This window comes from Falco naumanni, chromosome 5 (genome assembly GCF_017639655.2).
Source record: "Falco naumanni isolate bFalNau1 chromosome 5, bFalNau1.pat, whole genome shotgun sequence".
NCBI lineage: Eukaryota > Metazoa > Chordata > Aves > Falconiformes > Falconidae > Falco > Falco naumanni.
Window position 1 is genome coordinate 25,935,264 of NC_054058.1, and position 25,325 is coordinate 25,960,588.

Below are 25,325 nucleotides of genomic sequence, written 5' to 3' on the forward strand. Positions count from 1 at the left end.
GGATACAGGCTAGGCTTCTTTCACAGTGCAATAGAATCATTTAGGTTGGAAAAGACCTTTGCGATATCAGGTCCAACCATTAACCCGGCACTGCCAAGTCTATCGCTAAACCATGTGACTAGACACATCTATCTGATGGAGAGGGTGCTCTGTCTGGCGCAGGTAGAGGTGATGTTGGCAGGGTAACTCAAGGCACTGGTACACGGGTCTTGACTACTGCTGTTTACTCGAGAGTGTTTTCCTCTTAAGTATTTCATGCTTCTTTTATACTCCTATTGAATCCTTTTTTGTTTCAAAACTGTCTTTGATCTTCTCCAGTTACTATTTAATCCAGATGATGATTGTATTCTGCCGTGATGAGAGATGGGACGCTGTTTGATGCAAACAAATGTCGATTTATTGTACACAAGCACGAGTTTATATATATTTTCAGAAGCTGCACGCTTTTAAACAGATTGGTTCTTTAAGCTAAGCATTGCATACTAGGCAATCCCTGATTGGTGGTTAACTACAAACAAAGGACACTTTTTAAGTGTTTACAGTCATCAATTAACAGCGAGGTGTTACCTCTCCTTGGCACCAAGGGGCCACCCCCACTCCCCTTTCCTCTCTTATGACTCATCATGTTAACTGTTGTGTCTATTCACACTCCTTGTCCTCCCAAGCACATTCCCATCAGCTAACTGATTGCCATGCATGGTCCTAATTTCCAGGTCCCCTCTTGCAGTATTCCTCTTCAACACCATCAGTTGGTGGTTGATGAGCATCTTTGCTTTTGACTTGATAATTTTGAGCAGATGCCCTCCCAATAAACCAGTCTTTAGCATTCAGACACACCAGGTATTAAAAAGTAATAGTTACTTTTACTTTACCAGGTATTGTTATCCACCCCATTTGTCAGAGGTTGACTATAGCAGCAACCCCAGAATAAGTTCTCCCAGCCTGTTACAGTCCACAAGATCCGTGTATTGGCACTTAACAGACCATGCTTATGCCACGGGGGCTTGAGCAACACCTACCTGTCTTTGTGTTGACATAGCCTGGCGATGGATGCTTACCTCCATAACAATTTTTCAGGTGGTGGGGCTCTTCAGTGTTTTGATCCTCTGCTGCTGGTCTTAGCCCACAGTTGGTGAGCTGTCTTTTTATACCCTTTAATTTCAGCAACCAACCTGCTGCTTTCTGCATTTTCTGACTCTCTATTTGAACTGATTGTCCATGTTCCCTGGTGAATCACAGAAACCAATTGACAGGTCAGCAGTTTACCTGATGATCATCATGCAGGTATCTTAGCTGTTGTCTTGTTGCATTTACCATTTAGCTGAAACGCTAAATACATTAATGCTAAATACATTAATGCTACCAAGCTGTTTTCTGCAGAAATGGTGTTTGCTCGGGGCTGGCCATTCAGTTACTGTCCAGTCTTGGCACAGTAGTTTCCACACCATGGTTCTGTGGCGTCTTGCTGCATTTGTGTTAACTTTTTCTTCCAGCAATGTGTAGGACAAGGGGTGTGACCTTGTGAGTCCACTCCATGTCCACTATCTTTTTGACTGGTGATAGTGAACTGGTTTTGGGTGTGCTTTCTATACTCTACGTGTCAACTGTTACTGTGATCTTGGTTGGTCCCTCATGAGTCTGACACATTGCTGAGTCTCATACTCTCCCTGTGTTTTCCCTGTTAGGTGTTTTCTGGCTCCAGTGTGCACATGTACAGACTTTAGTGTTAAGTTACAGTGTTCAGTGAATGAAGTATTAAATCTTTGCTGGAATGTCTTAGCCAATCCAATAGATCAACTGTAGAGGAATTATAGAGGAATGCAGCTGGGTTAATTAACATTGGTAATATACAGCTGTGGGCTTGCTTCAAGAGCGGTGGGTTGGCTGATGTGGATAATGTGCAGCTGTGGCTGGTTCCTGCTAAGTAGTTAAATAGCTCTAAGGGGGATGGAAGAGGAGTTCTGGATGAAGAGAGACCTGGAAGAAGCAGAGGGAGGAGAGAGCATGCCTGGGACATAGGAGAAACAAGGAGAGGCCCTGGGAGAAGCAGAGAGAAGAACGGGGCCCAGATGAGGAGAGGCTGCTGGAAGAGGCCAGACACAGCAGAGAGAAGCAGCAGGGTGGACTGGCCTGAAGAGGATGAAGAAACAGCACAGACAGTAGATGAACCTTTGAAACCTTGTGGGGGATCAGTGGCTGTGCCGGGGCAAGGTGTGGGAGCTACTTCTTGAAGTTAACCTGGTATGGGATGGTAAAAGCCTTGTTGCAGCTGGTGAGTTTTGATAGTGCTGCGACAATCAACTGCCTGTAACAATTTATTCTGTGTTTTAGGCTTCATTTGTTTTCTTCTCTATGTGTTTTCTTAGAGGAGGGCCTCTCAGAAGTAATTAGTAACAAACATTGGCAATAAAAATTGAGGTCTTTCCTATCAGAAATTAATTTAGATGTTTTGTGTAGATTAAGGGTATTAGAAAACAGAAGGAAATGTAACCTTCCACTGTTTGGATGTATTGTTCCTTTTCCCCTTTATAGAAACCTGTAGCAGTTAAACTTGCTGGGCTTTATATTATATAAAGTATTGAGGCCTGAGCAACAGGCCCTGAGACAAAGTTGACCTCCAGATGAACCTACCAACCAAATATTTTTATATATATTTAGTATTCGATCATTAATGGAATATGCATGATTGTTAGTGAAATATGTATGATCATTAGCAAAAGATGTAGCTCAGATAAAATATAATCATTAGCAAAGACAGAGTGCATCCTTCCTTGCTTAGAGGCAGGTGGTCGAGGCCTTGAAACCAGACACATGGCCTTGTTTGGAAACTGGTGGTTAAAATCAAGTAGATTAAAGAAACTCGCTTGGTTCCTCCCTGAAGCCCTGGCCAGGCTTTGGTGGGATTGGAGAGGAGAGTGAAACCAGATGTTTCTGCATTTGTAATTTGTAATTATGTGAGCTTGTTTATTCAACAGTATGAAACTTGGACCTTCTTGCAGTGGCTTTGGAGACCTCACCTACAAGGGGATGCCCTGCACGGGACTTCCCAATTGCTGGGACAGGCCTGCCAAATCCTCACTGCAACAGGGGCTCCCCAGTGACTGCAGATCTGGGCGATGGTAGCGTATTAGGGTGATTGGTGATGTACCTTTCTTAGTCACTATAGCTAACCTTACGTAGTAATGATTAGGTGCATCACCTTGTCTCGTTTTATTCTTATAGTCTGCTGTATATAGTAGTAATTAGATGCCTTGCCTTGTCTTATTCTTGCTATATTATTTCACTTACTATTCTATTGCTTTAAATGTAAGTAAAGATAATCTCACTTCTTTAACTTGGTGTCTGTGTCTTTTCTGCTGACCCTGTCTATTGGCAAAACAATAGATGACCCAAATTCCCCTGAAACCTTTCTGTGAGGTGAACGTGAGGTGTCTCTGCAGAGTGATTCAGAGTCACTACATAAGACAGAGGCCAGAGCCACACCTAAAACTATTTGTCAGAGAAGTCTACGTGTAGCTGTTTTAGTTGAATGATAGATTTGTTGAAGAGCTGTGCTGTTACTTCCTGCTTTCAGTGGGGATGTCCCTCCATTCCCTTTCTATGCATTGTCAATCAAAAGTTGGCAGTGGCCTGTGTGGTAGTTGCTGGTGGTTTCTGAGGCTTGTGGTCAAGGTGAGGAAGTAGCCGGTGAAGGAGTGGAGCAATTGTATGTGAGGAATAGTCTTTGTCTTTCAGAGTTTTGTACTGATAATGAACCTCTCAAATGGTCTTCCCAAGACAAGTGCTTTCTGCCAAATGCCACTTTTTAAAGTAGCATGTTTTGTTGTATTGGTTATAAAAATTTTAAGATTGTCATCAGTCACAAACTTAATTTTCTTAATCCAGCTAATAATGATGATGAACTGTGGTTGTACTGATTTTTATGGTCTTGACAGTGACAAGACTTGGGTTTTACTCTTGGTGAAGTTGTGTGTTGCACATAGTCAATATTTTTCCTCTGTTCAGCAAGAATTTTACAGTTACTACTAGTTGGCATCTTAATCTTGTTTATATACCTCGATCATTTTTCTGGAATGTATAAATGTCTTAAATTTCTTCAGCAGTAATCTAATTCAAGGACATGGTTGTTTTATCCTCTGATTATTTTTCAGGAAATACCCAGTGTATCATCAGCAGTCTGAAATCTTTAGCTTGGATGCAAAAGCCTGTTTTCTCATTCCTGCATCACTGTAAGTATTGCCTTAATAATGTTATTGATGTTTTTTACGAATTTAACACGCGACCTTGTTTTCCTGTTTTCTTATTGGTGTCTTTGAGAGTGGAACAAGTAAAAGAGAGTGAAGGAAGATAGAGCTATCTTTGAATCTTGATGTAAGACCTGGAAAATTATAAAGCTTGTGTCTCTTATAGGCCAGATCTGAGTGATGCTTCTAATTTTTACGTTTGAAGTCAGGAGAGTCTTAAAATCTAAAAGAGCCCATGAAAGAGAAAATTAGGATCCTTGAGTGATCTGGGAGAAATTACCTGAAACATTTTGTTGGGAAATTGTCTTTACACCCTGCATAAAGTGAGGTGTTTGCTCTGTGCTAGGTGGGTTTGACCATACTGAGAGGAACTTACTGACATGCAGGCAGCATTCATGCTTGTAGGTTGTCATGTTTGTTTGTGCCTTTCTGTTCTTGAAGACTGAAATAATATTTGTTTTGAAGATGTTGTCTTTTAACAAGCTCCCAGAGGTTGTTCAGAAGTAACATGCTCACCCAGTTGGGCTTTTGGTAATCAATGTAAATTCAGGAATATAACATATGAAGAGTTAGAGATTTGTGACTTCACCTCCTGGAGGTGTATTTATTGCAATAGTAGAGGTGATGATATAATCTCTATGCTTCATACCTTCTGCTGGCTGAGTAAGTTAACGCTACCAATCAGAATTAGGGGTGCTTTACTTGTAGCTACATGTGCTGTTCACTACAGTCACAGAGTCATCTTCCTCAAATATTAGTAACCGCTCACAGTGTTGCGGAAGGGCAAATGACATGTAAAATAAAAACAAGCGGGCCACATTATTATGAGAGATCTTCACTGAACCCAAATTAATTTTTTCTTTTGTTTTCTTTGAAGGTGTAATTGAAGTTGAATCTTCTTGTCTGAAAACTGAGTGATCTGTGTTTTATATCTATATATATAAATACGTGCTGCTTATGCTCAGCTCTTGAGCATTGCTAATTGTATCATGTTATGCAAAATACATTGGGTTTTTTCCGTTGGTTTTGGGTGAGAAGGTAAATACAGCAATCTATGGTTAAATTAAAAAGTTGAATGATAATAGAATTAACAGAATAATGTGAGAATTTTGTTAGTCATCAGACAGTCAATAGAATTGTTAGTTGCTACTCTGTCATTTTTTACCTTAACTGTGTTCTGGCAAATAATTTATGCAACTTGACAACTTTGATGTCCATGGGATGTGCCAATGGAGTTGCCCTTCTGCTTAGCAATTCAAGTTCAATGGTTTTGTTCATATTGCATTCTAAATCACTCCTTGGTAAGTGAAATAGGTTTTGATCGAAAGATCAAAGTTTGAATGTTGTTTTTTTTCCTTAGCATTTTAGTTTTTGGCTGAAGAAAAAGAAATTAAGAAAAGATGGACTGGAATGCAAGATCACTCCAGAATGCTGATGCAAAGAAGAACCTGCAAAATGAAGAAGCATGTCACAATCAGTTGCTTTGTAATGCACATGATTTTCCTCAGACAAACATCTGTTCCTCTAAAAATGCATGCACTTGTGCTGGAAATAACCAAATGGTGTATCTGCCAACTAGCAATGTTGCCTTCCCTTTTGTAAATTCTGAAGGACTCAAAACTTCAGATCAGGCCTTACCAGAAGCATCTGTAGCTGGTAATGATTTATTTATTTCTAAATACTCAGTTAATCGACATCTACCACCCTACTTACCAATAGCTCCAAAACCTCCCAATCATACACCACGTTTGCAGGCAGAGATGACTCGGGCTTCTTGGCCAAACTCTGACGCCTACTTTTGTCCCCTTAGACAGTTACCTCCCCTGTCTTCTCAAATAAACACTGGAAATAACGTGAGGAATGTACTCCGGGAACCTCAGTATGTCACCACAAACAGTTACACTGTGCAGCCGCAAATACTGCAGCATAATTCTGTGAGAACTACAACATTATATCAAAGTAACATTCATTCCCAGAATAATTCTGTGTCCCTTGGTACATCTGGGCACCATGTCCAAAGCCATATGTATCATCCCAACACTCAGTTTAAAGTTGTACAATCGCTGAATCAAGATACTGAAGCAAATGTCCAGCTGCTACAACAATATCGACCAAGTCAGTTGGGATCAGAAACTCCTAGAGGATGTTGTGCACCATCTTTGTTGCCTGCCAACTGTGATTCAAGAGCTGCAGCACAATCTTCAATAGGTGTTCCACATGCTGTTCAAAATGTGCCTAATGGATACGCCTTTAGCCAACAGAGGCACCCATCAGATCCAAAAAATGCTTCTGGTTTTAACAGTTTTCAGCAATGCTATCAGAAACAGCAATCTGGGTCAGTCAGTCAATCAGTTAGGAATGTCTGTAATTCAAGTGGAAATGTGACAGCAAATCGGCCCTTTAATGAAATGCCTGTGCCACCCACTGGCATTTCCAAAGAACTGTATGAGATTGTACAAGAAATGGAAACTCTTTCTTCAGTGACTGCTTCAAAGCAACTTAGTGATCCTGTTTCAGTTCAGGAAGGCCAGACTAGTAGTTTAACGAATAGGCCTGTTAATTCTCAGATTTGTTCAGCAGCAGCAGTAGATGGAAAAACAATTACAAAGGACAGATTAGTTTGGGAAGCTCAAAGGCTGCACACTATTAAAAAAAAATGTGTCCTGCTTGAAAGGATGCATCATTACAGAAGGAAACTCTTATCAGCTTCAGAACGTGACAAAGGTACTCCCCAGCTTCCTCCAAGTTATCAGGCTACTGTTGCCAATTGTCTTCCGTGGATGCCCAATGGAACTCTATCACCTTCCCCATCTGAAACAGCGAAGACTGAGTGTCCAATACTTAACTCTTCACCTGAAGAAAAAAATGACAAAAAAGCTGATGCTGATAACAGAGGATTAGAGGTGACTCAAAGTGACTCTCAGGTGGAGCAAGGAAGCCTTTCAAGCCCTGCTCCTATTCCCTCTCAGAGCAAACTCCCAACTCAATTAAATAATCTTGAGAGCACTCCCATATCAGAACAAAAGGATTCACATGCCTTGGCCTCATCTCAAAACTCTGTGACATCCTTGAACAATGCTTCATGTTTTAGTCAAGTGGATAGCTCTGTCAAAACGGCATCAAAGAATGTGCCAGCTAACCCCAAGAACTCGTCATTTCTTCAGTTTGTATTGAGCAGCACAAATGTATTGAAAGAGAAGACAGCTGGTGCTACTGCTGATAAAATACTGACAAGTCTCTTGTGCAGTGAGAAACCACTGGTAGGTGTATCTGTCTCGGGTGGAAACTTACTAAAAGACACTAGTGAGAAGAATGTAGAAAGTGCGAAAGGTGAGCAGCCATTTATTGTTGACACAAACTCTTCTGTGTCAGAAACAACTGAATCTGGTGAAGTTAAATTCCAGAGTGATGTGGCTCAGAAAAAAACACCATTTCCTGAAAATAAATCTGTTAAACAGAACAATTATCATTACTCTGTGGAAGAGCTAACTGCATGCCTGGACTTGTGGAAAAAACATTCGTCAGAATCTGTAAGTGTGCAAAATAGTCAGGTAAATGAAAGTCCCACAGAAAATCAGATTTCACTGCACATCCAAAATACAAAAAATAGAGAACAAAATAATGTTCTTGTTAGTACAGGTGAAGCAATTTTGCCTGTAACAACTGCTTCTGTAGGACAAAAAGTTGATACTTTAAGTTGCAATTTCATAAAAAGCGTTGAACTCCAAGTTGCAGTTGTCTCTCCTTTAGTACTTTCCAAACAGAGAACACAGAGTGAGCAGGCAGACAAAGGTCCAACATCTGCAGGTAAAACTTCTCCAGTGATTGATTCAGGAAGCATATGTAGCTTGCAAGAAGAGGGGAAAAGTGGTTTAAGTGTGGTAAATACCAGTAAAGGAACAATAGATACTGCTAGGTCATCACCCAGTGATTGTGTTCTGGTACAGAAGGTGGACCCGCATTTGCAACAGCCAAAATTAGCTGATGGAAACATAGCAAAAACCAGCGTGAATGCAAAAGGTTCATATGGTGAAAACCAAAGGGAAGCTAGTCAATCAGCACAAGATGCCAGAGGAAATCTGCAGCCTGAATTACAAAACAAGCCACCTCTTCCTGAATTGGGCATAAATTTTTCTAGTCAAATTGTTCAGGAAGGTATAAAAGACCATAAAGACAAGCAAGCTGTGTTAGAGACAGGAGATGAATCCACAGCAGTGTTGGGAGAACAGATGTTTTGTATTTCTGGTGTATGTTCTCTTGTTGAAGGTGATAAATTTTATAACCCACAAATAGCAAGTATCTTCAAGTCAGTCCCTGAGACAAATGCACCAAATGGTACCTCATCAGAAGGAAAAGCAACTGACCCAAGACAAAAGGAACGACAGCTGGACTTACGTAAAAATAAGCTGAGCAATAATGCTCCCCAGAAAGAGATTTTGCTGCAAAAGATGTTGAATGAATCGTCAAGCTGCATGAGGAAAGCGGGTAAGATTTTGGATGGTATCACAACTAGTAATTTGGAGAAAGGAAGCAGTGGCAGTCCTCTTAAAACAGTTTCTACCTCAGAACAAAAAAAGTCATTCAATGCATCTTTGAAGCGTCCTAAAAATTACTTGGAAATGCTTGCTGGCATAAACCAGGAGCTAGCTCAACGTACACCAGATGTCTCAATCAGTGTAACTGCTGAAAGAAATGTGTTTGCTGTTCAAAGGGGCAACAGTAAACAAAATAACATATCCAGTAAAACTAGCACAGAAAAAGACATGAACCTTTTTGGAGCAGAACCCATTAAATGTCTAAATGATCAGTTGTCCGAACTAGTGAAAGAGTTTCCGTATGGCATTGAAGGTGCTAATAGGCTGACAAAAGAACCAGTACAAAATGTTTCTGTGGCTGAGCGGATGGAGAGTCAGCTTCAGAAAGAGACTCAGATCTGTGACAAGAATCCTCCTTCGAAGGATCCAGTAGATCAGATAAAAATTGTAGCATTAAGCGCTGATCAAATGCAAGAACTGTTTCCTGAACATGACCAGAGTTCCTCTAGTGACAGCAAGACAGTAGTGAGTCAACAGTCAGAAAAGGCTTCAGCTGAGGAGAACCTTGAAGGTAGTATTCAGCCTCATCAGAGTCTATGTGAGAAGAAAGAAACCCCACAAAAAACCTCCAACCCCAGGAGAAAAAAAATTGAAAATTGTTCTTTAATGGGTTTGCTATCTGTAACACAGACAATGCCCTGGAGTCCCAGTAAATTGGGAATGTCTGGTTCAGAGAAAAATGCTGATCAGCTTTCAAAAGCTGAAAATACTAGCTCTCTACAGAGACAAGAAGACAACAGTAAATCTGATGCTGAAATGAAGAACAGCTGTACAGTGGAAAACCTGCCGATTTCTGAAAAAATCCCAAGTACTGATAGCAAACATAAAAAAGATACTTGCAAATACACCTCTATAATGAACAGAAAAGCTGAGCTAAAGGTGAATGATGAATACAAATCACTTGCAACAGAACAGGAAAAAATTGGACCACTTAATTCCTCTGAGAACCAGGATGTTGATAAAGCTAAAAGGAGTAGCTGGAAGGAAGAGCTGCAAATTGACGGAGTGTTCCCATTGTTAGGCAAAGAACTTGATTCTGACAAAAAAGATCATCAGACAGCCTTGGAAGAGTTGTCAGAGAAAGCTGGCCATCCAGATGCAGACAACATAACAAAGTCATCTGAAAAGCAAGAGACAGTTTTCAAAATGGAGTCCCTTTCAAAAGATAAAACCAAACCAGGTTTGGCAGTGAAATCCCAAACTGATATTCACAGATGTACAGAGTCAGTAACTGTTGAAATTAAGCACGCTGAAGTCATTCAAGGACAAAAAATTAAAATCTGTCAAGAGATCTCATCTGAAGAACAGAACTGTAGGAAAGAAAAGGAGATATTTGGGCAAGATGTAGGAATTAACATCAAAGAGAAAGCCAAATTGTCAGCAGAAATAAAACATAAAAAGCTGAATGGTCATCGTGCTGATGCTATGAAGTTCCCATATTTTGGCACTATAGACTTTAAGTCAAGAAACCCCAAATATTCTCCGCATAAATCTATGAAAGTTTATCCTTCACAGGAGCAGCCATACAAACGGAAGAGGAAAGAAAATGTGACTGGGAGGAGAGACCCTAAGAAAACAAAAGTGGAAGAGGAAAAACTGAAAGAATCTGAAGCAAAGAATTTCAAGCAGCTTTCACGTAATTGCACGGTAAATACTGACAAAGCTAAAAGACTCAAAGCAGAAAATGGCTGGAAATCAAAGAGTTCATTAGCAGATCTCTCTGCGCTTAAACTACAGAGAAAAAGGGCTCGATCTACTACTGTCTCTAAAAACTACTTTTCTAACAAAGAGAGATGTCATGATGGTCAAAACGGAGACAAATGCTCTGAGAAAACATTTCCTGATAAAAATTTGCTATATTTAAATAGAAGAAATAACAGATTAAAATTGCATCTTCAAAAGGAACCAAAAAAACACTATTTGAACAGAGTGGCATTTAAACGTATGGCACAGGAATGCATATATCTGACAAAATTGGAGACGTCACCTGTTAGACCTGTCCGGCATATAAAGCCCAAAGTGTCACAAAAAGATGCAAAAAGAGGTGCTTCTGTCTCAGAAGTTGAGAAATCATGCAAAATAGAAGTACTTGAATTTAAGTTGTGTCCAGAGATACTGTTCAGAGAACCAAGCACTGATGAAGAAAGCTTAGCCACAAAGCATTCCTTGGAAAGAGAGAAGGCCATTGTGGCAGGTATGATGCTATCTTGATTATTAATTTGTATAGTAAATTGATTTGCAAGTAAAAAGTATTTTTTATGTATATATACTGCTTTTAAATTCATGGTACACAGAACTACAGAGTGAAAATGCGGGACTCGAAAAGCTGAAAGTTGCAATAGCTTAGCTAGCTTTCTGACAGACTGTAGCTGTGTGTTAAGCTGAAAAAGAATGAGTCTTTTTCCTTCAATTTAATGTTTTATTCCTTTTCCTTAAGTTTTACAGAATACAGAGTAGTTCAGAGCATGTCAGTTTCAAGTAAAGTTGAGAAGGCTTAACCTGCTTGCACAAGGGTAGCTTGGCTTGTTCATAGAAAGCAGATTCCCTTGGTGTAGTTACCAAAGGTGATCTGATCTGTGTTCAGCTTTCACCTGGTTGTAAATAAATCTGGCTGAGTAGATGGGGGAGGGGAAGATCTTTTGGAGCACTGAGATGGAGAGAGGGCTTGGGCCAGACGTATCCTGCACGCTGTTTCTGTAACCTTTGCTGTGTATGCTTTAAGCTGCCTTCTTTGCTCCTCTTCTTCCCTATCCTGAATCTTTCAACATTTAATATGGTGCATTGTGAAGCATATTTGTGTCAAATGTAGCATTTTGATTTTAGATAAAGCCAAATCTTAAGTTGTATGTATCAACACTTGTAGTCACTTTCACACCCAAATTTCCTTTTGCATGTGCTGGTCTATCTGCTAAAATTTGAGGCTGAATAGAGACCAAAACTTGTGATATACCAACCCCAAAACATTTTTTTAATTTTCTCTTTAGGTGTCAAAAGTAAAAAAGAAGATTGGTTAAAATGTAATCCGGTGAAGCAAAAAAAGCTGGAAGAGATCTTTACAGGTGAAATGACTCATTATTTATTTTGAAATATAAGTTAAATACTCTTTGCTTGATTTCAAATAGCTTGATTTACAGTAGCAAATCTTAATTAAGAATTTTAACTTACTCTTTACTAGCTCTGCTGCTGAAATGGAAGCTGTAGAGTGGACATATGAGTTTCAAAGATTTGTGGAGATTTTTATTGCTGTAAGAATTTGTTGTTGGAAACTATTGGAATTTTCCTGCCTACATGTGTGCATTTGAATCAGAAGTAGCACTGGTGACAAGATGCAAGTACAATTTTAAACTGTAGGTAAAAACCAAGCTAACCCTTTCCCACTTTAAAATGTAGGAAGTAATGTAACAAAATCTAGTGTGAGCCGATAAACCAAAAATTGTTGTTTTAATTTTATTTGGCTTTCACAGCAAGTTGACGCTGTCTGTGCATACACCCATGTTCACAGGTACTGGGACCTTTGTGTCCCAAGAGTATGGACAGGATTAGTTGTATGACACACAGAGGGAAAGTGGTGCCACTATTACATCTTTCTTGTTTCTCTTGATTGGCAAATTACTTTTTAGATGGTCTTTTGTACCCTTTAGGAGTTTGAACAGTGACATCTTTAATCTCAAGATCTTGGTTGTTTCATCCTTTGTAAATCCTGAGTGAGGTTGCTCCCCACTGTCTTTGTTTCTTTGCTTTAGTTACCTTTCTAGCTATAATCCTGTTTTCCTACTGGTCTAACAGGGAGCAAAATGATGCATTCAGCATGCTGTAACCTTGTTAGACTTATCAGAGTGCAAATCCTCTGCTGACAAGTTATCTGTGTTGTGGTCTTGATGCAGGCAATGCATTTTGCAGTTTTTACATCTTTTATTGCTGTCGCATGTGTCCTTGGCTATTGGTGCCTGTCATTAATTCTTTTAGCCCTTTGTCTTGTTTCTCTCTTGCTTTTACAAATGCACATCTTCATTCATACCTTTCTTAGTATTCTTTAGAAATCTCTCTTACAAAGACACCCAAACAACCACTTGGTGCTTAAGGATGCTTGGAGATTGATTTAAATCTGAGGTGCCTGGTGCTTTAGGAAGGATGTTTGTGGCATTCTTTTTACAATGGATGGCCTTAAGTACCACATACATTAGGAGCAGTCATTTGATACTCTTCCACTTTTGGTTTAACCTCCCTCTTTGTCTGTCTTTCAGCTGAGGACAGTATTCCACTTGATACAGCTATACAGATCCTGGATGGCGGTGGTGAGGCTCCTCACACTCCAAACAAAGACTCAAAAGAGATGTTTCAGGCCTACAGGAAGATGTATCTGGAAAAAAAGATGCAAAAGCCATGATAGCACTCCTGTGTCGTAGGTCTTATTCAATATAACTGGGAAAAACATGCCAACACTAAATGCTTTTTCCTGTTTACTTCATATTTCTGAATAATAGTAAAACAAAAAAAAAAATATTTTTTTGGTTGTTTGCAATTTCCCCCCCATTGCCTCATATTTGTGAATGATTGAGTTCTTATTTTGTGTTTGTTGCACAAATATGCTGAAAATGCCATTGTCAAATATATTGTTTCTTTTGGGCATATTTGAATCTCTTTTAAAAGATGCAGGAGTTAGTTGAACCTTGACAAAAACCCTTGTAAGAAACTATGGACTAGGGTATTGTTTATTAAGATTTATGTTAAGCCCAATGTAAAGGTTAGGCAACAAAAGATATGAAATTGCTTATGCAAACAGCCACCAGACACCGCTTGTGTAAGATAGGATAACCACAATCGCTTACACAAACTAAACCAGATACCGCTTGTGCAAGATAAGATAACCACCAGATGTCCAGGAACCGACAGAAACAGGGCAAACAACCCCATATAAGGACATATGAGTGAGGGGTCAACTATGGGACAAAGGAGGAAGACTTCTTACTTCGGCCTCAACGACCACCAGGAGGCAGAAAACGACCCCCTAACAACAACTGAAGCATGCGCAGAGCACCTCCACTACTTCATGAACACGGAAGTAAAGATGTATAAAAAGGGACTGTTTGAACGGCTCAGGACAGCAGTTGGTGGAGCGCAGACTCCCCTGCCGTCCAGCGCTGGTTTTGCTCATATTCTACTTGCTATAATAAAATTTTAATTGGATTATGATCCGTTGTGGTCTCAATTTATAACACCCTCAAACTCACTTAAATTGTCATATTCTTTGTTTTCAGATTCTAGAAAATTTCTGCTTTCCATTGCTGGCAGTGGAAAAATATTGCTACTGGAAAGGGATTGCAGTGGATTCCCAAGCACTACACCTTTATTTTCTATTTATGTTAGTCTGGTTGTGGTGCTTCTAAAAAGGCTTTCTGTTATTGTAGAAACTTTTTTTTTAAAAATGTAAACTGGGAATACAAATATAAAATCCTCAAAAAAACCATACAGGTCAGGGGATTCCACAAAGTATTTGTGCTGCTATGTAGTTTTCTTACTTTTATCTTTGTGGAACTTGTACAAATTGAACTCTCAGTCTTCATCTGAACACAATGCTGTAAACCAATAGTTGACTAAGACTTCTCTTGTTTTTCTCTACTCTTTTTTCACACTTAGAAGAAAAGTGCTGTTGAAGCGCAGGGAGTTTGAATTCACTCCTGTCTGGACTATGTTGCTCGCTTTAACCAGACTGTAATTAATGTCTTTGTAAAATGTTCACTGTGACATAAGAGTTTTCTTCGTTGCTGGATATATTTTGTTTAAGTGCCTTTTCATTATTGTTCAGAGTTTTGAATGGAATCATATTTTTTCAGAAATTTGGTACTTGGATTCTTTCTATCTGTTTAAACCTTTATACTGAAAGTAAGAACTCAGTAGATATTTCACTGTATGATTTTTATACTTGAAATAAACTTTTGAAGGCTATGCCTTGTCTTTTTTTTTTTAGTTTAAAAGTATAAAGTTGTGTTTATTGCAGTTAATTAAAATAGTCATTTGAAATATTCCTGTAGATGCAAACCAGCTTTAAAATAAGTGCCAGATCTTTCTTAAGAGGTTTCATAGTTGCAAGTGAGGACTGGACTTGAGTCCAAGCTTTCTCTAGTGAACTCCTTAACAGCACATACTTACACTTCAGAAAACATCACGAATGTTTTTCTCTTCAGCATCTTGCCCCCTCCCACCCAGCTCTGACTTGGAAATTGATTGTCATGAGTACTTAAAAAGCCTTCAGTACTGCTCCATTTCTCAAGATCTGTGCTTGTAGGCATTTTGGCTATAATTACCCAGGGGAATGTAATGTTATAATTTCCTAGCTCTATCTGTATGCTGAATGAAAAATTGGCTTTTGGGGATGAAGTCCTCCCCTTACATCATGTGTATGTTTCTTCTCTCAAACTAGGGAACTGTTCAGGAGGTTAACTCCCTTTCTGTCTGGCACAGCTATCCTAATAACTTTTCTTGCTGCATGCCCAGCTATTAGTCTGGGGGGAACATTGCCACTGGAGGATTTTGTAATAATGTTGGCAACTCTGAGAAGGCTTTTGTTTGCATTTTCTTGAGAGTTTAGCGGCTGTATTAACTGCCTGTATTAAGGAAGATTCATTGTAGCCTTAAGTGTACTCAGTACAAACACGACATAGTTCTGCCAAGTATTTGTTTTGGGTTTTGTTCTGCATAATGATACATGAGCCTGACTTAAATGCTTGAGTGAATTCTTTTCAATGGGAAATTATTCAATCCATCGACCCATGACGATTATATTCTAAATACTTGGAGAAGTTTGCTCACTGGCCCAGTGCACACAATAAGTGAGAATGCTAGTTTTGAGTCTCAGTGGCTGCATCTTCTTTCTTTTCTACCAAGGACTGAATCTTGGCTCTGTGACCGTGTTTACACAATGACTTGTGCCTGCACTGCTTGGTGCGGCTGGGATCTTTGGGGTAGAGTGGCCACATCCTGTCTGCTCGGTTCACGTGTTGGGTCGCTAGCTATTCCGTAAGCCTTTGCACTTAAAGTACTTCGCACTTTATGGCATGCCTGTAGCCTGTGCTATGCTTGCTGTGTAATTCCAGCATGCACCTGCAGACTTAGAGAACTGTACCAGATGCTCTAACTCTGTTGCCATTTCTCCTGCTTGTTATTGAATAGTGAATGCTGTACCACTTATCTAACTCAATCCCTGTCCTGCCTGCCTTGGTTGGGTGCTGTAGGGATGAGGCTTTGCCTGGTGAGGCCCCCCTAGCCTTGCCAGTCATTACCTCCCTTGGCTTCTTGCTTCTGTTTCAGTTTTACGTTGCTATGGCACTAGTAAGTCAAGTGCATGGGAAAGGGTGTTGGGACTGTAAAACAGCCTGCATCATCATGCACCTCAAGCCTTCCCATGTCCTCTGGGGGACTATCCTCTTTCCTCCAATTATAAGTGCTAGTAAAAAAGTCATAAATAGCATTCTCCTTAAAAATAAAATTAAAGTCCCTCTGCCATAGCAACACTTGTTCAACAGACTACAAGCTGAAAGCTGGAAATAATAATCATCTTTGTAACAAAGTAATCTTGCAGTAAGTCACCACAGAAGATGGTCTTCAGACCAAAATGGGGAGATACAGCTAATAAGGAGTAAAACAATACTCTGCATGTTAATTGGCTCATAGTGCCTTTCCCTTACGTCCCATTAGATATTTTTCAGAAAGAAATCAGCCGCGACTGTACTCTCACCCAGTAACTTTGGACTCTTGATCAATATCAAGCAAAATCTGTAGAAGTGTAGTGGGTTTGCATGGCAAGGTTTTGGTAGTAGGGGAGCTTCTGTGGGAAGCTGCTAGAAGCTTCCTCTGTGTCTGGTGGAGCCAATGCCAACCAGCTCCAAGATGTACTCAGCACTGGCTAAGGCTGAGCCCATGAATGATGGTGGTGGTAGCGCCTCTGGGATAACATATTTAATAAGGCCGGGGGGAAAAAAGTCTTCAGAGCAAATTGCAGCAAAAGAGAGAAGTGAGAATATGCAAGAGCAACTCTGCAGACACGCAGGTCAGTGAAGAAGGAGGGGGAGGAGGTGCTTCAGGTGCTGGAGCAGAGATTCCCTTGCAGCCTGTGGTGAGGACCTGTGGCGAGGCAGGCTGTGACCATGGTGGAGCAGATATCCACCTGCAGCCCATGGAGGAGCCCACACTGGAGCAGGTGAGTGCCCAAAGGAGGCTGCGACCTGTGAGAAGCCCATAGTGAAACAGGTTTGCTGGCAGGACCTGTGACCTTGTGAAGGACCCACACTGGAGCAGTTTTGTGAAAAGCTGCAGCCCATGGGAAAGACATGTTGGAGAAGTTAATGGAGAACTGTCTTCTGTGGGAGGGACCCCATACTGGAGCAGGGGAAGAGTGTGAGGAGGAAGGAGTGACAGAGGCAACATGTGATGAACTGACCGTAAGCCCCATTCCAGGTCCCCTGTGACACCTGGGGGGAGGAGGTAGAGAAATTGGGAGTGAAGTTAAGCCCAGGAAGAAGGGAGAGGGGTGAAGGTGGTTTAAATTTTTTATTTTAGTTCTCATTATCCTACTCTGATTTGATTGGTAGTAAATTCCCTAAGTGAATCTGTTTTGCCTGTGACGATAATTGCTTGAGTGATGTCCCTGTCCTTATCTTGACCCACGAGCCTTTTGTTTTATTTTCTCTCCCCTGTGGGCTTAAGGAGGGGGAGTGATAGAGTGGCTTTGGGGGGCACCGGGCATCCAGCCAGGGTCACACCACCACGAGAAGGTAACACTGATTGCTGTGATGGAGAGACGGGACGCAGCTTGATGCAAACAAATGTCGATTTATTGTACACAATCACGAGTTTATATACGTTTTCAGAAGCTGCGCGCTTTAAACAGATTGGTTCTTTAAGCTAAGCATGGCATACTAGGCAATCCCCGATTGGTTAACAACAAACAAAGGACACTTTAAGTAAGTTTCTACAGTCAGCAATTAGCACAAACTTTGTTACTTCTCCTTTGGCACCATCTGTTCCTCATCTCCTTATCTCTTCTTGGCATGACTCATCCTGTTGGTTGTTATCTGTTCACATTCCTTGTCCTCCCAAGGTTTATAGCCGACAAGTTCCAACATGTCCCCATTTGGACTGTACTCTGGAGACTGGCTCCTCAGGCCTTGTCCCACAGCTGATGGCTGGTTCGAGATGGAGAAAAATGATGAGTCCTTCCTTCCCCCAACACTGTGGCAAAGGCAAGAAGTCAGCCCTCGGGTTAGCCCACAGGTTGGTATATGTGGTTTCCAGCTAGCCACAAGAGATGCTGGCTTATACCTTACTAGGGAACAATATGGAATGAAGTTAGGGTGCTGTATTTGGGCCAAAACAACAAAGTCTCTTGCTCTTTAGAATTTCAGATACTGTCCTGAACTTCAGGCACTGCAGAAACAAGATGCAGTGTTACCAGAAGCAATAGAAGAAGCCTAGGCAAGGAGAATTTATTGCAGGATTCAACTTTCAACTGAACCAAAATTAAGTTTGGTGCTTGTTCATGCTCAAAGACATAAGGAAATAGAAAGAACGGTAGCAATACAAACCTGAAAGATGTTGTTAGGTCCATAGTGTTGTCTCCGGAGGACCTTGAGGAACAGCCAAAACAATATAGATTTGAAATATCAGACTGCAAATACAATGGATACATATGAAGACTAAGATAAATACCTGTGTGTGCAATCATTCTGCAAGTAACAAGAAAAAAGAATGCTCTTCTTAGACCCCAGCAGGAGATAGATTGTGGCCCACCATGGAAATCTGTCTTCCAGGACATTTAATTAGAACCAAAATGAAAGTAAAAAATATTTGATGGGCATAGCAGACATATTCTGTAGGTGGATGGAGGTTTTCCTAATACAAACTAGTAGGACTGCAACAACAGCTTGTCAGCTGGTAGAATTGGCATTTTCCTTTAAATAGGAAAATCCTAACTGGATCTGGCAGTATGCTTTACAGGAAATTTCTGCAAAACTGTCCATAAATATAATGTGTAAGAGATTAATGTTCCTTGCTGCACACAGTTCTTAGTGCAGGAGGAAGAGACAAATGGAATCATCATACCAATATTAAGAATCCCTGTGTCAGTAAATCAGCAAAGATCATCTGCTTCCAAATAGGAGTAAATATCAACACAGTAAGAAAAAGACGATAACAAGACAGCAAAAATCATATAGTTAGAAAAAACACCCAGGTCTTTTTCTGTTCATTATCACAACTGGCTTGCCAAGGCATATTGACAAAGGGGAAAATTGTCTGATCTTATCAACATGGAATAAATTGTTCAGTGGCAGTTATCCTTGAGATATGTCAGGGGTTGTTATACATTTGTAATTTGTCAAGCTCCATAAACAAATGTCCTTTAATGAAATTTGCAGTTTGGGATGCCATATTCAGCAGGTTGCTGTTATTTTAAACTGCTCTATACAGTTTCAGTCTCCAGTGTATTAACTTCATAGTAATTTTGCCAATATTAGAATATCTTTGATAAATTGCCGTGACTGATAAATTGGCCGCTCTCCATTCAGACAGCTGCTCAGAGGAAAATACCTGTAAGGAGCAGCATGATGACTACAAGGGGGACCTACAGGAAACAGCATAAAAAGCCTGAAGACCATCTGCTCCATAGAAGAAGCACTCTGGATACATGCACAGAAGTTGCATGTTAACATCAAACCTCTTGTTATGGTCATGCTGGCTTGGCACGGACCTGCACAGCAACAGACCAAACACGACCATCTCTGGTGCTCTCTGCTTCACCTATGGGCATCTCCAGCAGCTGCAGTATAGACGGGTAGCTCGGCAGAAGACCCAGCAAGAAAAGCTTTCTGTTGGGAAACCTGATGTTACTTCTCAGCATTTCTGTTCTGCATCTCATGCAGCTAACTGTGGTGAACCTGTTCTGATGTACAAGTACATCCAAAGCAAATTTCTTCTCTGATAAGACCTTAAACAGCTACAGACAAGACTTAAACATGTGTTAAGTCCCTAAACCTTGGATTTAAAAATATTATGACAAAAAGATAGTCTTTATAGAAAGAGTATGGGAAAGAGAGCTCAAATATAGCACAAAATTACAACATGCTTTAATATCTGGAAATGACTATATATAAAAATAAGGTTAGTTCTAAGGGTTTAATGGCTCTGTAAACTTTGCTGATTTTGTGGTATTAATGTTGAAAGACATCTTTATACTCTGCTATAACAATATATATTCTGGGTAGCTCACTACTGTCTCTCACCTAGACATGTTTTGATGTAATGAGGAACATGAAAGAGATGTTTAGTAATGACTGCAACCCGAGGATACTTGTACTACGAGTAATATACTTGTAATACTAGCCCCAGAATGCTTTTGACTTGTATTTATTTGGCACTGAGATGACAGGTTTCCATACACAGTGTAAAGAAGGGCTCTCAAGGAAAAAAAAAAACAACCAAAAACCAAAGAAGATAAGTCTTATTACTGTCCAGTGGGGATGCACTCTGCTGGATTAGTGCAAGTGGCTTTCAGCTTTTCTGTATTCCTGGGATGTTTTGTTGCAAGGGATATAAGAAACTGCAGAGAGATGTTCTGCAGTATTTTGACGAGAACCTTGCTTACTCAGTGGTCTGTGTTTTGGGAACGGAGAAGGGCCAAATGCATAGTCAATGGTGACTGGATGTATGGACGCTATAGCTGCAAGTGCTGTCTCCTACATGGAGCTGGTCAGAGGTCTTCCTGGGATTTCAGCAGAAGAAATCCCTGCTGTCTTTCTGTAGCCCTGTCTTCTTTGTCACTCTTTCTTGGTTGCTACACACATTCGTGATTAATTCTGATGTGGATACAATTTATAGAAAGCACAAAGTGGATTAAAACTGTGCCATTTTGCTTCTTGAAGCTTCTCTTTTGAAAGATCTGACTTTTGAAAGGTGACTGAGAGGTCAACTTCTTGATGAATAAACTTGAAATTAGCAAATAGGTATGTGTTTGCAGAGCTCCTTGGTTTAGTCAGGCTGAGATGTCCCTTTGGTTCTGACTCTAGGCAATGCCTTAATGAGAGAGTCTGGGAAGAAACCTGGAGGGTAAAACATTTTAACAGCATGCTAGTGGTTTCTTATTTGATTAATAAAACGGACTGATTTTTTTCCCCTGATAATAGGTATATAATTTTGTATTGGATGTTAGTGGCAAGGTTTGGGCAGTGGGGATGCTGCAGGGGGTGCCTCTGTGGAAGGAGGCCAGGAGATGCCCTGGCTCCAGCTGGGTCCACAATGCATCCATCTCAGAACACAGCTGAGACCATGACCCAAACTGGTGGTTCCTCTAGAATAACATATTTAAGAGAGGGTAGAGGACACCAAAGAGAGAATGAGAAACAAAAGAATGAGAAACAGTAGAAGGAGCACCAAAGTTAGAGGAGGAGGTGCTCCATGGTAGAGCAGATATTCCCTAAGTAACTGCTGCCCATGGAGGACCCAGACTAGAGAAAATACTTCCTCAGAGGGTCTGTGGCCCATGGATGAGCCTATGACAAAGCAGGAACACCCTCAAAGAGACTGCAGGTCATGGAGGACCTATGCTGGAGCATAGGAAAGAGCAGCAGAGAAACTTCAATGGTTTGATCCCAACTCCCTGCACTGCCTGTTGCCTCAATGCAGGGACTGAATGTGGTCTGCAGTGGTAACAAGGCAGGAGGAGAAGTGCCTGGAGTGATGGAGTGAAGCTAGGCCTGGGAATGGGGGAGGAAAAGTGTTTTCCCTGTGTATAAACGTTCATTTCTTTTTTTTTTTGAAAGAAAAATCCAAATCAGTACTCAAATATTTATATTAATTGGCAATGAATTAAGTTAAATTCCCTAAGACAAGTCTGTTTTGCCCATGACAGTAATTGGGAAGTGATCCTGCTGTCTCTATCTGAACCTGAGTTTTCCATTTCTTTTTTTGCTATTTCCTTCCCATCCTACTGAAGGATGAATGAGCAGGCTGTGATCCACCGCAGATTTAAAGGAGAAAATCACTATGCCTTGAGGAAGCCGTGAACTTCTCTGTGACAGTAGTGCACAAGGAGGTGAAGAACATAAAATCCACTCCTTACCCATGGCCAGGATGTTATATTACCATGTAGTCCATGTCCTCTAGTCCTAGGCATGCTCTAGCTCCCAGGATGCCCAGGAGCTGTGACACCTTTGCTCAGTGCGTAATGCTACCCATAACCATAGCAAAAGGGCTGTTTATTCCCCAAAAGGGAAATGACAGCAGAAGCACAGGCATGAAAAATCATCATCACGTGATCGTATCTGTTCAAGGGTTGTTAAACTCGTTTCACAAGCAGAGCTCCGAAAGCCCCCGTAAGGCCTGCTGGGGTTCCCACACTGTGAGCTTGTGTTTTCACACCCCTGAGGGTTTAGCAGTAGAGAAACCTCTGCCAGGGGAGGGGATGGCAGCTTCTATTCCCACAGTTGACTGTCCATTTTTCCAGCAAGCAAAGAGCCCAAAAGAAAAATATCAGGTCTTGGTTTCTTCTCAAGGCTGTGTTCACCATTCTCAGTTTTCTTTTAAGCGATTCCATTCTGCTATCCCTGTGTGAAAAGGTTTTAAGTTTCTTTCTTTTGTTAGCATGCCTAAAATAAAGAGGCTTCCTTTTTGTTTCGTTTTTGTGGTACAAGCAACTGTGAAAGGTAATGCTTTACAGTAGACACTTGGAATCTACTATTATGGTTTTTACTAATGTATAGAGGCAACACTTAGACCAAATCGTACCAGTTGGAAATAGCCCAGTGGGACAGAGCTCAGAAATGAGACACATCAGAATTAAGGAATGGAATAAGACTTTCCCCCCCAAATGAGTTTAAAAACAAGTAACAAAGTATATCCACTTGCCTTAGTTGGGAGACTTGTTCTATGTATTTGTCATAAGATTATAGAAGGAGAATTCGGCTCTGAAATAAGTGTTCTCCTGTCATGACTTCTATTACTCCAGTGGTCCTTTCAATAGGGACAGGTTTCCATTAAGAGCTTGGTGACAGGGCATGTTTTCTGTCATCTCCAGGAGAGTGGCCACCTGCTAGCAAGATCTAACGACTTAATTTCCAGTTGTTTGTAGCTTCAAAGTCGTATCTAGTACGTACACCGATTTCTGGATTCTTTATGTCCTTTGTGCATCATATCCCTCTTAATTTATCATCATTAATTTATCATCATTAAAGCCGATCTAAATTCTTGAAAATTAATTGCTGAAGAAGCCAGCTTTCTCTAGAGCAGTTTGCCTGAATTCTGCACCCCCAGCTTTTGTCTAGGAGACAGCTATGAACGTGGCAATGGGTGTCTTTGTCCCAGCTACATCATTCTGTAGCCTGTGGAAGAGACTTTTTTTTTCTTTTTTTTTTGGCAGAAGGTCATTAAAATGGTTGTTAAACTGGAGATTTTTATTAAAAATAACCTCATGTTATATTATGTACTCATGCAAGAGGTTTTTGGTAGAGTCTGATGTGAATGCAGAAGCACACATACAGAGAAGAAAAACTGGTCTATAAGCTTGTGGTTTGTAAACTGTTAAATAATGTTTAAAGTCTCTCCCCCCCTTTCTGTTGCATGTCAGTGGCCTCATATTCTTTCTTTACAACTTCTGACAAGTCATTTTCCCTTCTCTCTCAGTTTTTGTAAGAGAAAAGCTGGAAGCAGTGGGGAGTCATAGACCCTTGCTACAGAAAAGGGACCGTTGAGCTGAGACAGCCCAGTGACAAAACTGCCAAACCAGCACAAACATATTTAGCATTTCTTCAAATGGGGCAGAGACTGGCCAAATCACTGATTTAGTATAACTGTAAAGCAGTAATAAAATTGCTGACATAGCATTAATATATTTAGCTAATTAACTCCTTTCTGGTAGACCATAAGGTCGATGTTGCAAAATGACTGTGGTTAAACCAGCTGCAGAGCAAGAGTGAAGTGACTGGTTATCTCTGGGCGAGCCTGGGGAACTGACTCCTCATGAGGGATGCTGCAGGATGCTGGTGGAGTGAAGGGTTGCCCCTGGGACAGATTCAGAGCTGACTCTCCAGGAGTGATGAGCAATCTGGCTGCATAAATAAGGAGGTACAGAAAGTCACAGGTCACTGAAAGTGAGAGGGTAAAATGTAGAACCAAAGACCGAGAGGTCTCAGCAGAATAGGATCAACACTGTAAATCCCACTGTCTGGGAATCCACAGCTATGAAGACAAACGTCTTCTCCAGGCCACCTTAACGCATGAGGTGGGACACCTGTCATGAGCGCGGAACCTATGGGCCAACAGCTGCCCCTTGCAGACCTTCTTGAGCTGGGACAACTCCGATTTTGGGAGTGCTTGTCATCCTAATAACACCATTTTTCTAATATTTCTCATACCTGCATACTGCTAAGTTTGTTGTATTTACATACTTTTTAGGTTTAGGCAAACATAACTGGCATAATTGTATGTCATAATTTCCTTACCCTTGTAGTACTTGAGTTTATTGGGGAATTTCTCAGAGTAGGAGACTGCAAACAGTGTGGGGTTGGAGCCTGGGAAGGCAGATACCATGTGAAGAGGCAGACACTTAGTGTGTTCAGCCTGCAGATCTGTCTTTCAAGACTGGAGGTGTATCAAAGGGCACCTGCACCGCTTGCAGTAAATGTATAAGGAGAATTTATTCTGTCTTTCATAGACAATAAACTTATTCCTACTTTACTGTAAGGAAGGAAAAGAGGATACTTCCCTAAAAGAAAGCAAAAGACGTTCTGCAGTCACTAGCTGGCAGTGGGGAACTAGCCTGCCTGGGAACGATGAAGCAGATCAAGGTCTTAAAGGATGGGTTAGGATGGTTTGGTACCACACTCTGGGTGATGCTCTGTTTATGCTGGATGGCACGGCCTGTTCTGTTCTGCTGATGGTACTAAAGTAAGAGATAGGAGGAATGTACTCTGAGCAATATAGCAGTCATAAATAAAGATAAGGTGGGCATTTGAAGGAGATAAGAAGGCCATGAGTCAAGAAGTTTTGCAAGCTCCAGAAACTAGGTTGTTGAACAAAGTTAAGAGTTCAAGCCAGGAAGAAGATGAAGCGACCCCCAAAAGTAAGGCCAAAGAATGGAACGAACACCCAAAAGGCTCCCCAAAGGCTATTCTAGAAGACTTTGCCTCAAGCTCTGCCCAAACCCCACCTATTATGAATATGATGATTAGATGTCGAAATTAAATGAGTATGTATGTAAAGATGTGGTAACCTCTCAGGAAAACTGTATAAATTACCTGACTTTCACCAAAAACTTTGGAGCTAGTTTGTCCGGTGTGAGCCAGCTAGCCCCCCAACATTGCACGAAATAAATACCTTTGCTGCTTAAAGACAAAATTTGTCTCTGAGCAGTTACTCTGTGCTGTTTTGGCATCAACTACAGTAAACCAAAGGAATAGGGATTATTGTACAAAGGGATTAAAATGAAGAGAATAAAATT

General features: G+C 40.8%; 1 protein-coding gene and 1 long non-coding RNA gene across 7 annotated transcripts in view; one reads left to right on the forward strand and one right to left on the reverse strand.

Moving 5' to 3' along the window:
- RESF1 (retroelement silencing factor 1) overlaps positions 1 to 13,362 on the forward strand; it is a 38,276-nt gene extending 24,914 nt beyond the window's left edge. For 5 of the 6 annotated variants that reach the window (XM_040594243.1, XM_040594242.1, XM_040594246.1 and 2 more), the window contains 4 exons: positions 4,152 to 4,229; positions 5,605 to 11,033; positions 11,824 to 11,898; positions 13,084 to 13,362. In XM_040594243.1, the coding sequence (XP_040450177.1) occupies positions 5,645 to 11,033; positions 11,824 to 11,898; positions 13,084 to 13,226 (5,607 nt within the window). In that variant the 5' untranslated portion in view covers positions 4,152 to 4,229; positions 5,605 to 5,644 and the 3' untranslated portion in view covers positions 13,227 to 13,362. The remainder of the gene's footprint in view (positions 1 to 4,151; positions 4,230 to 5,604; positions 11,034 to 11,823; positions 11,899 to 13,083) is intronic. The other variant, XM_040594247.1, reaches the window with a different exon arrangement.
- A 102-nt stretch (positions 13,363 to 13,464) lies between these two features.
- LOC121088348 lies at positions 13,465 to 14,779 on the reverse strand. The gene is made up of 2 exons (XR_005827924.1): positions 14,059 to 14,779; positions 13,465 to 13,521 (listed from the first exon to the last, which is right to left on the reverse strand). It is a non-coding gene; the product is annotated as an uncharacterized LOC121088348 (long non-coding RNA).
- Positions 14,780 to 25,325: the final 10,546 nt, after the last annotated feature.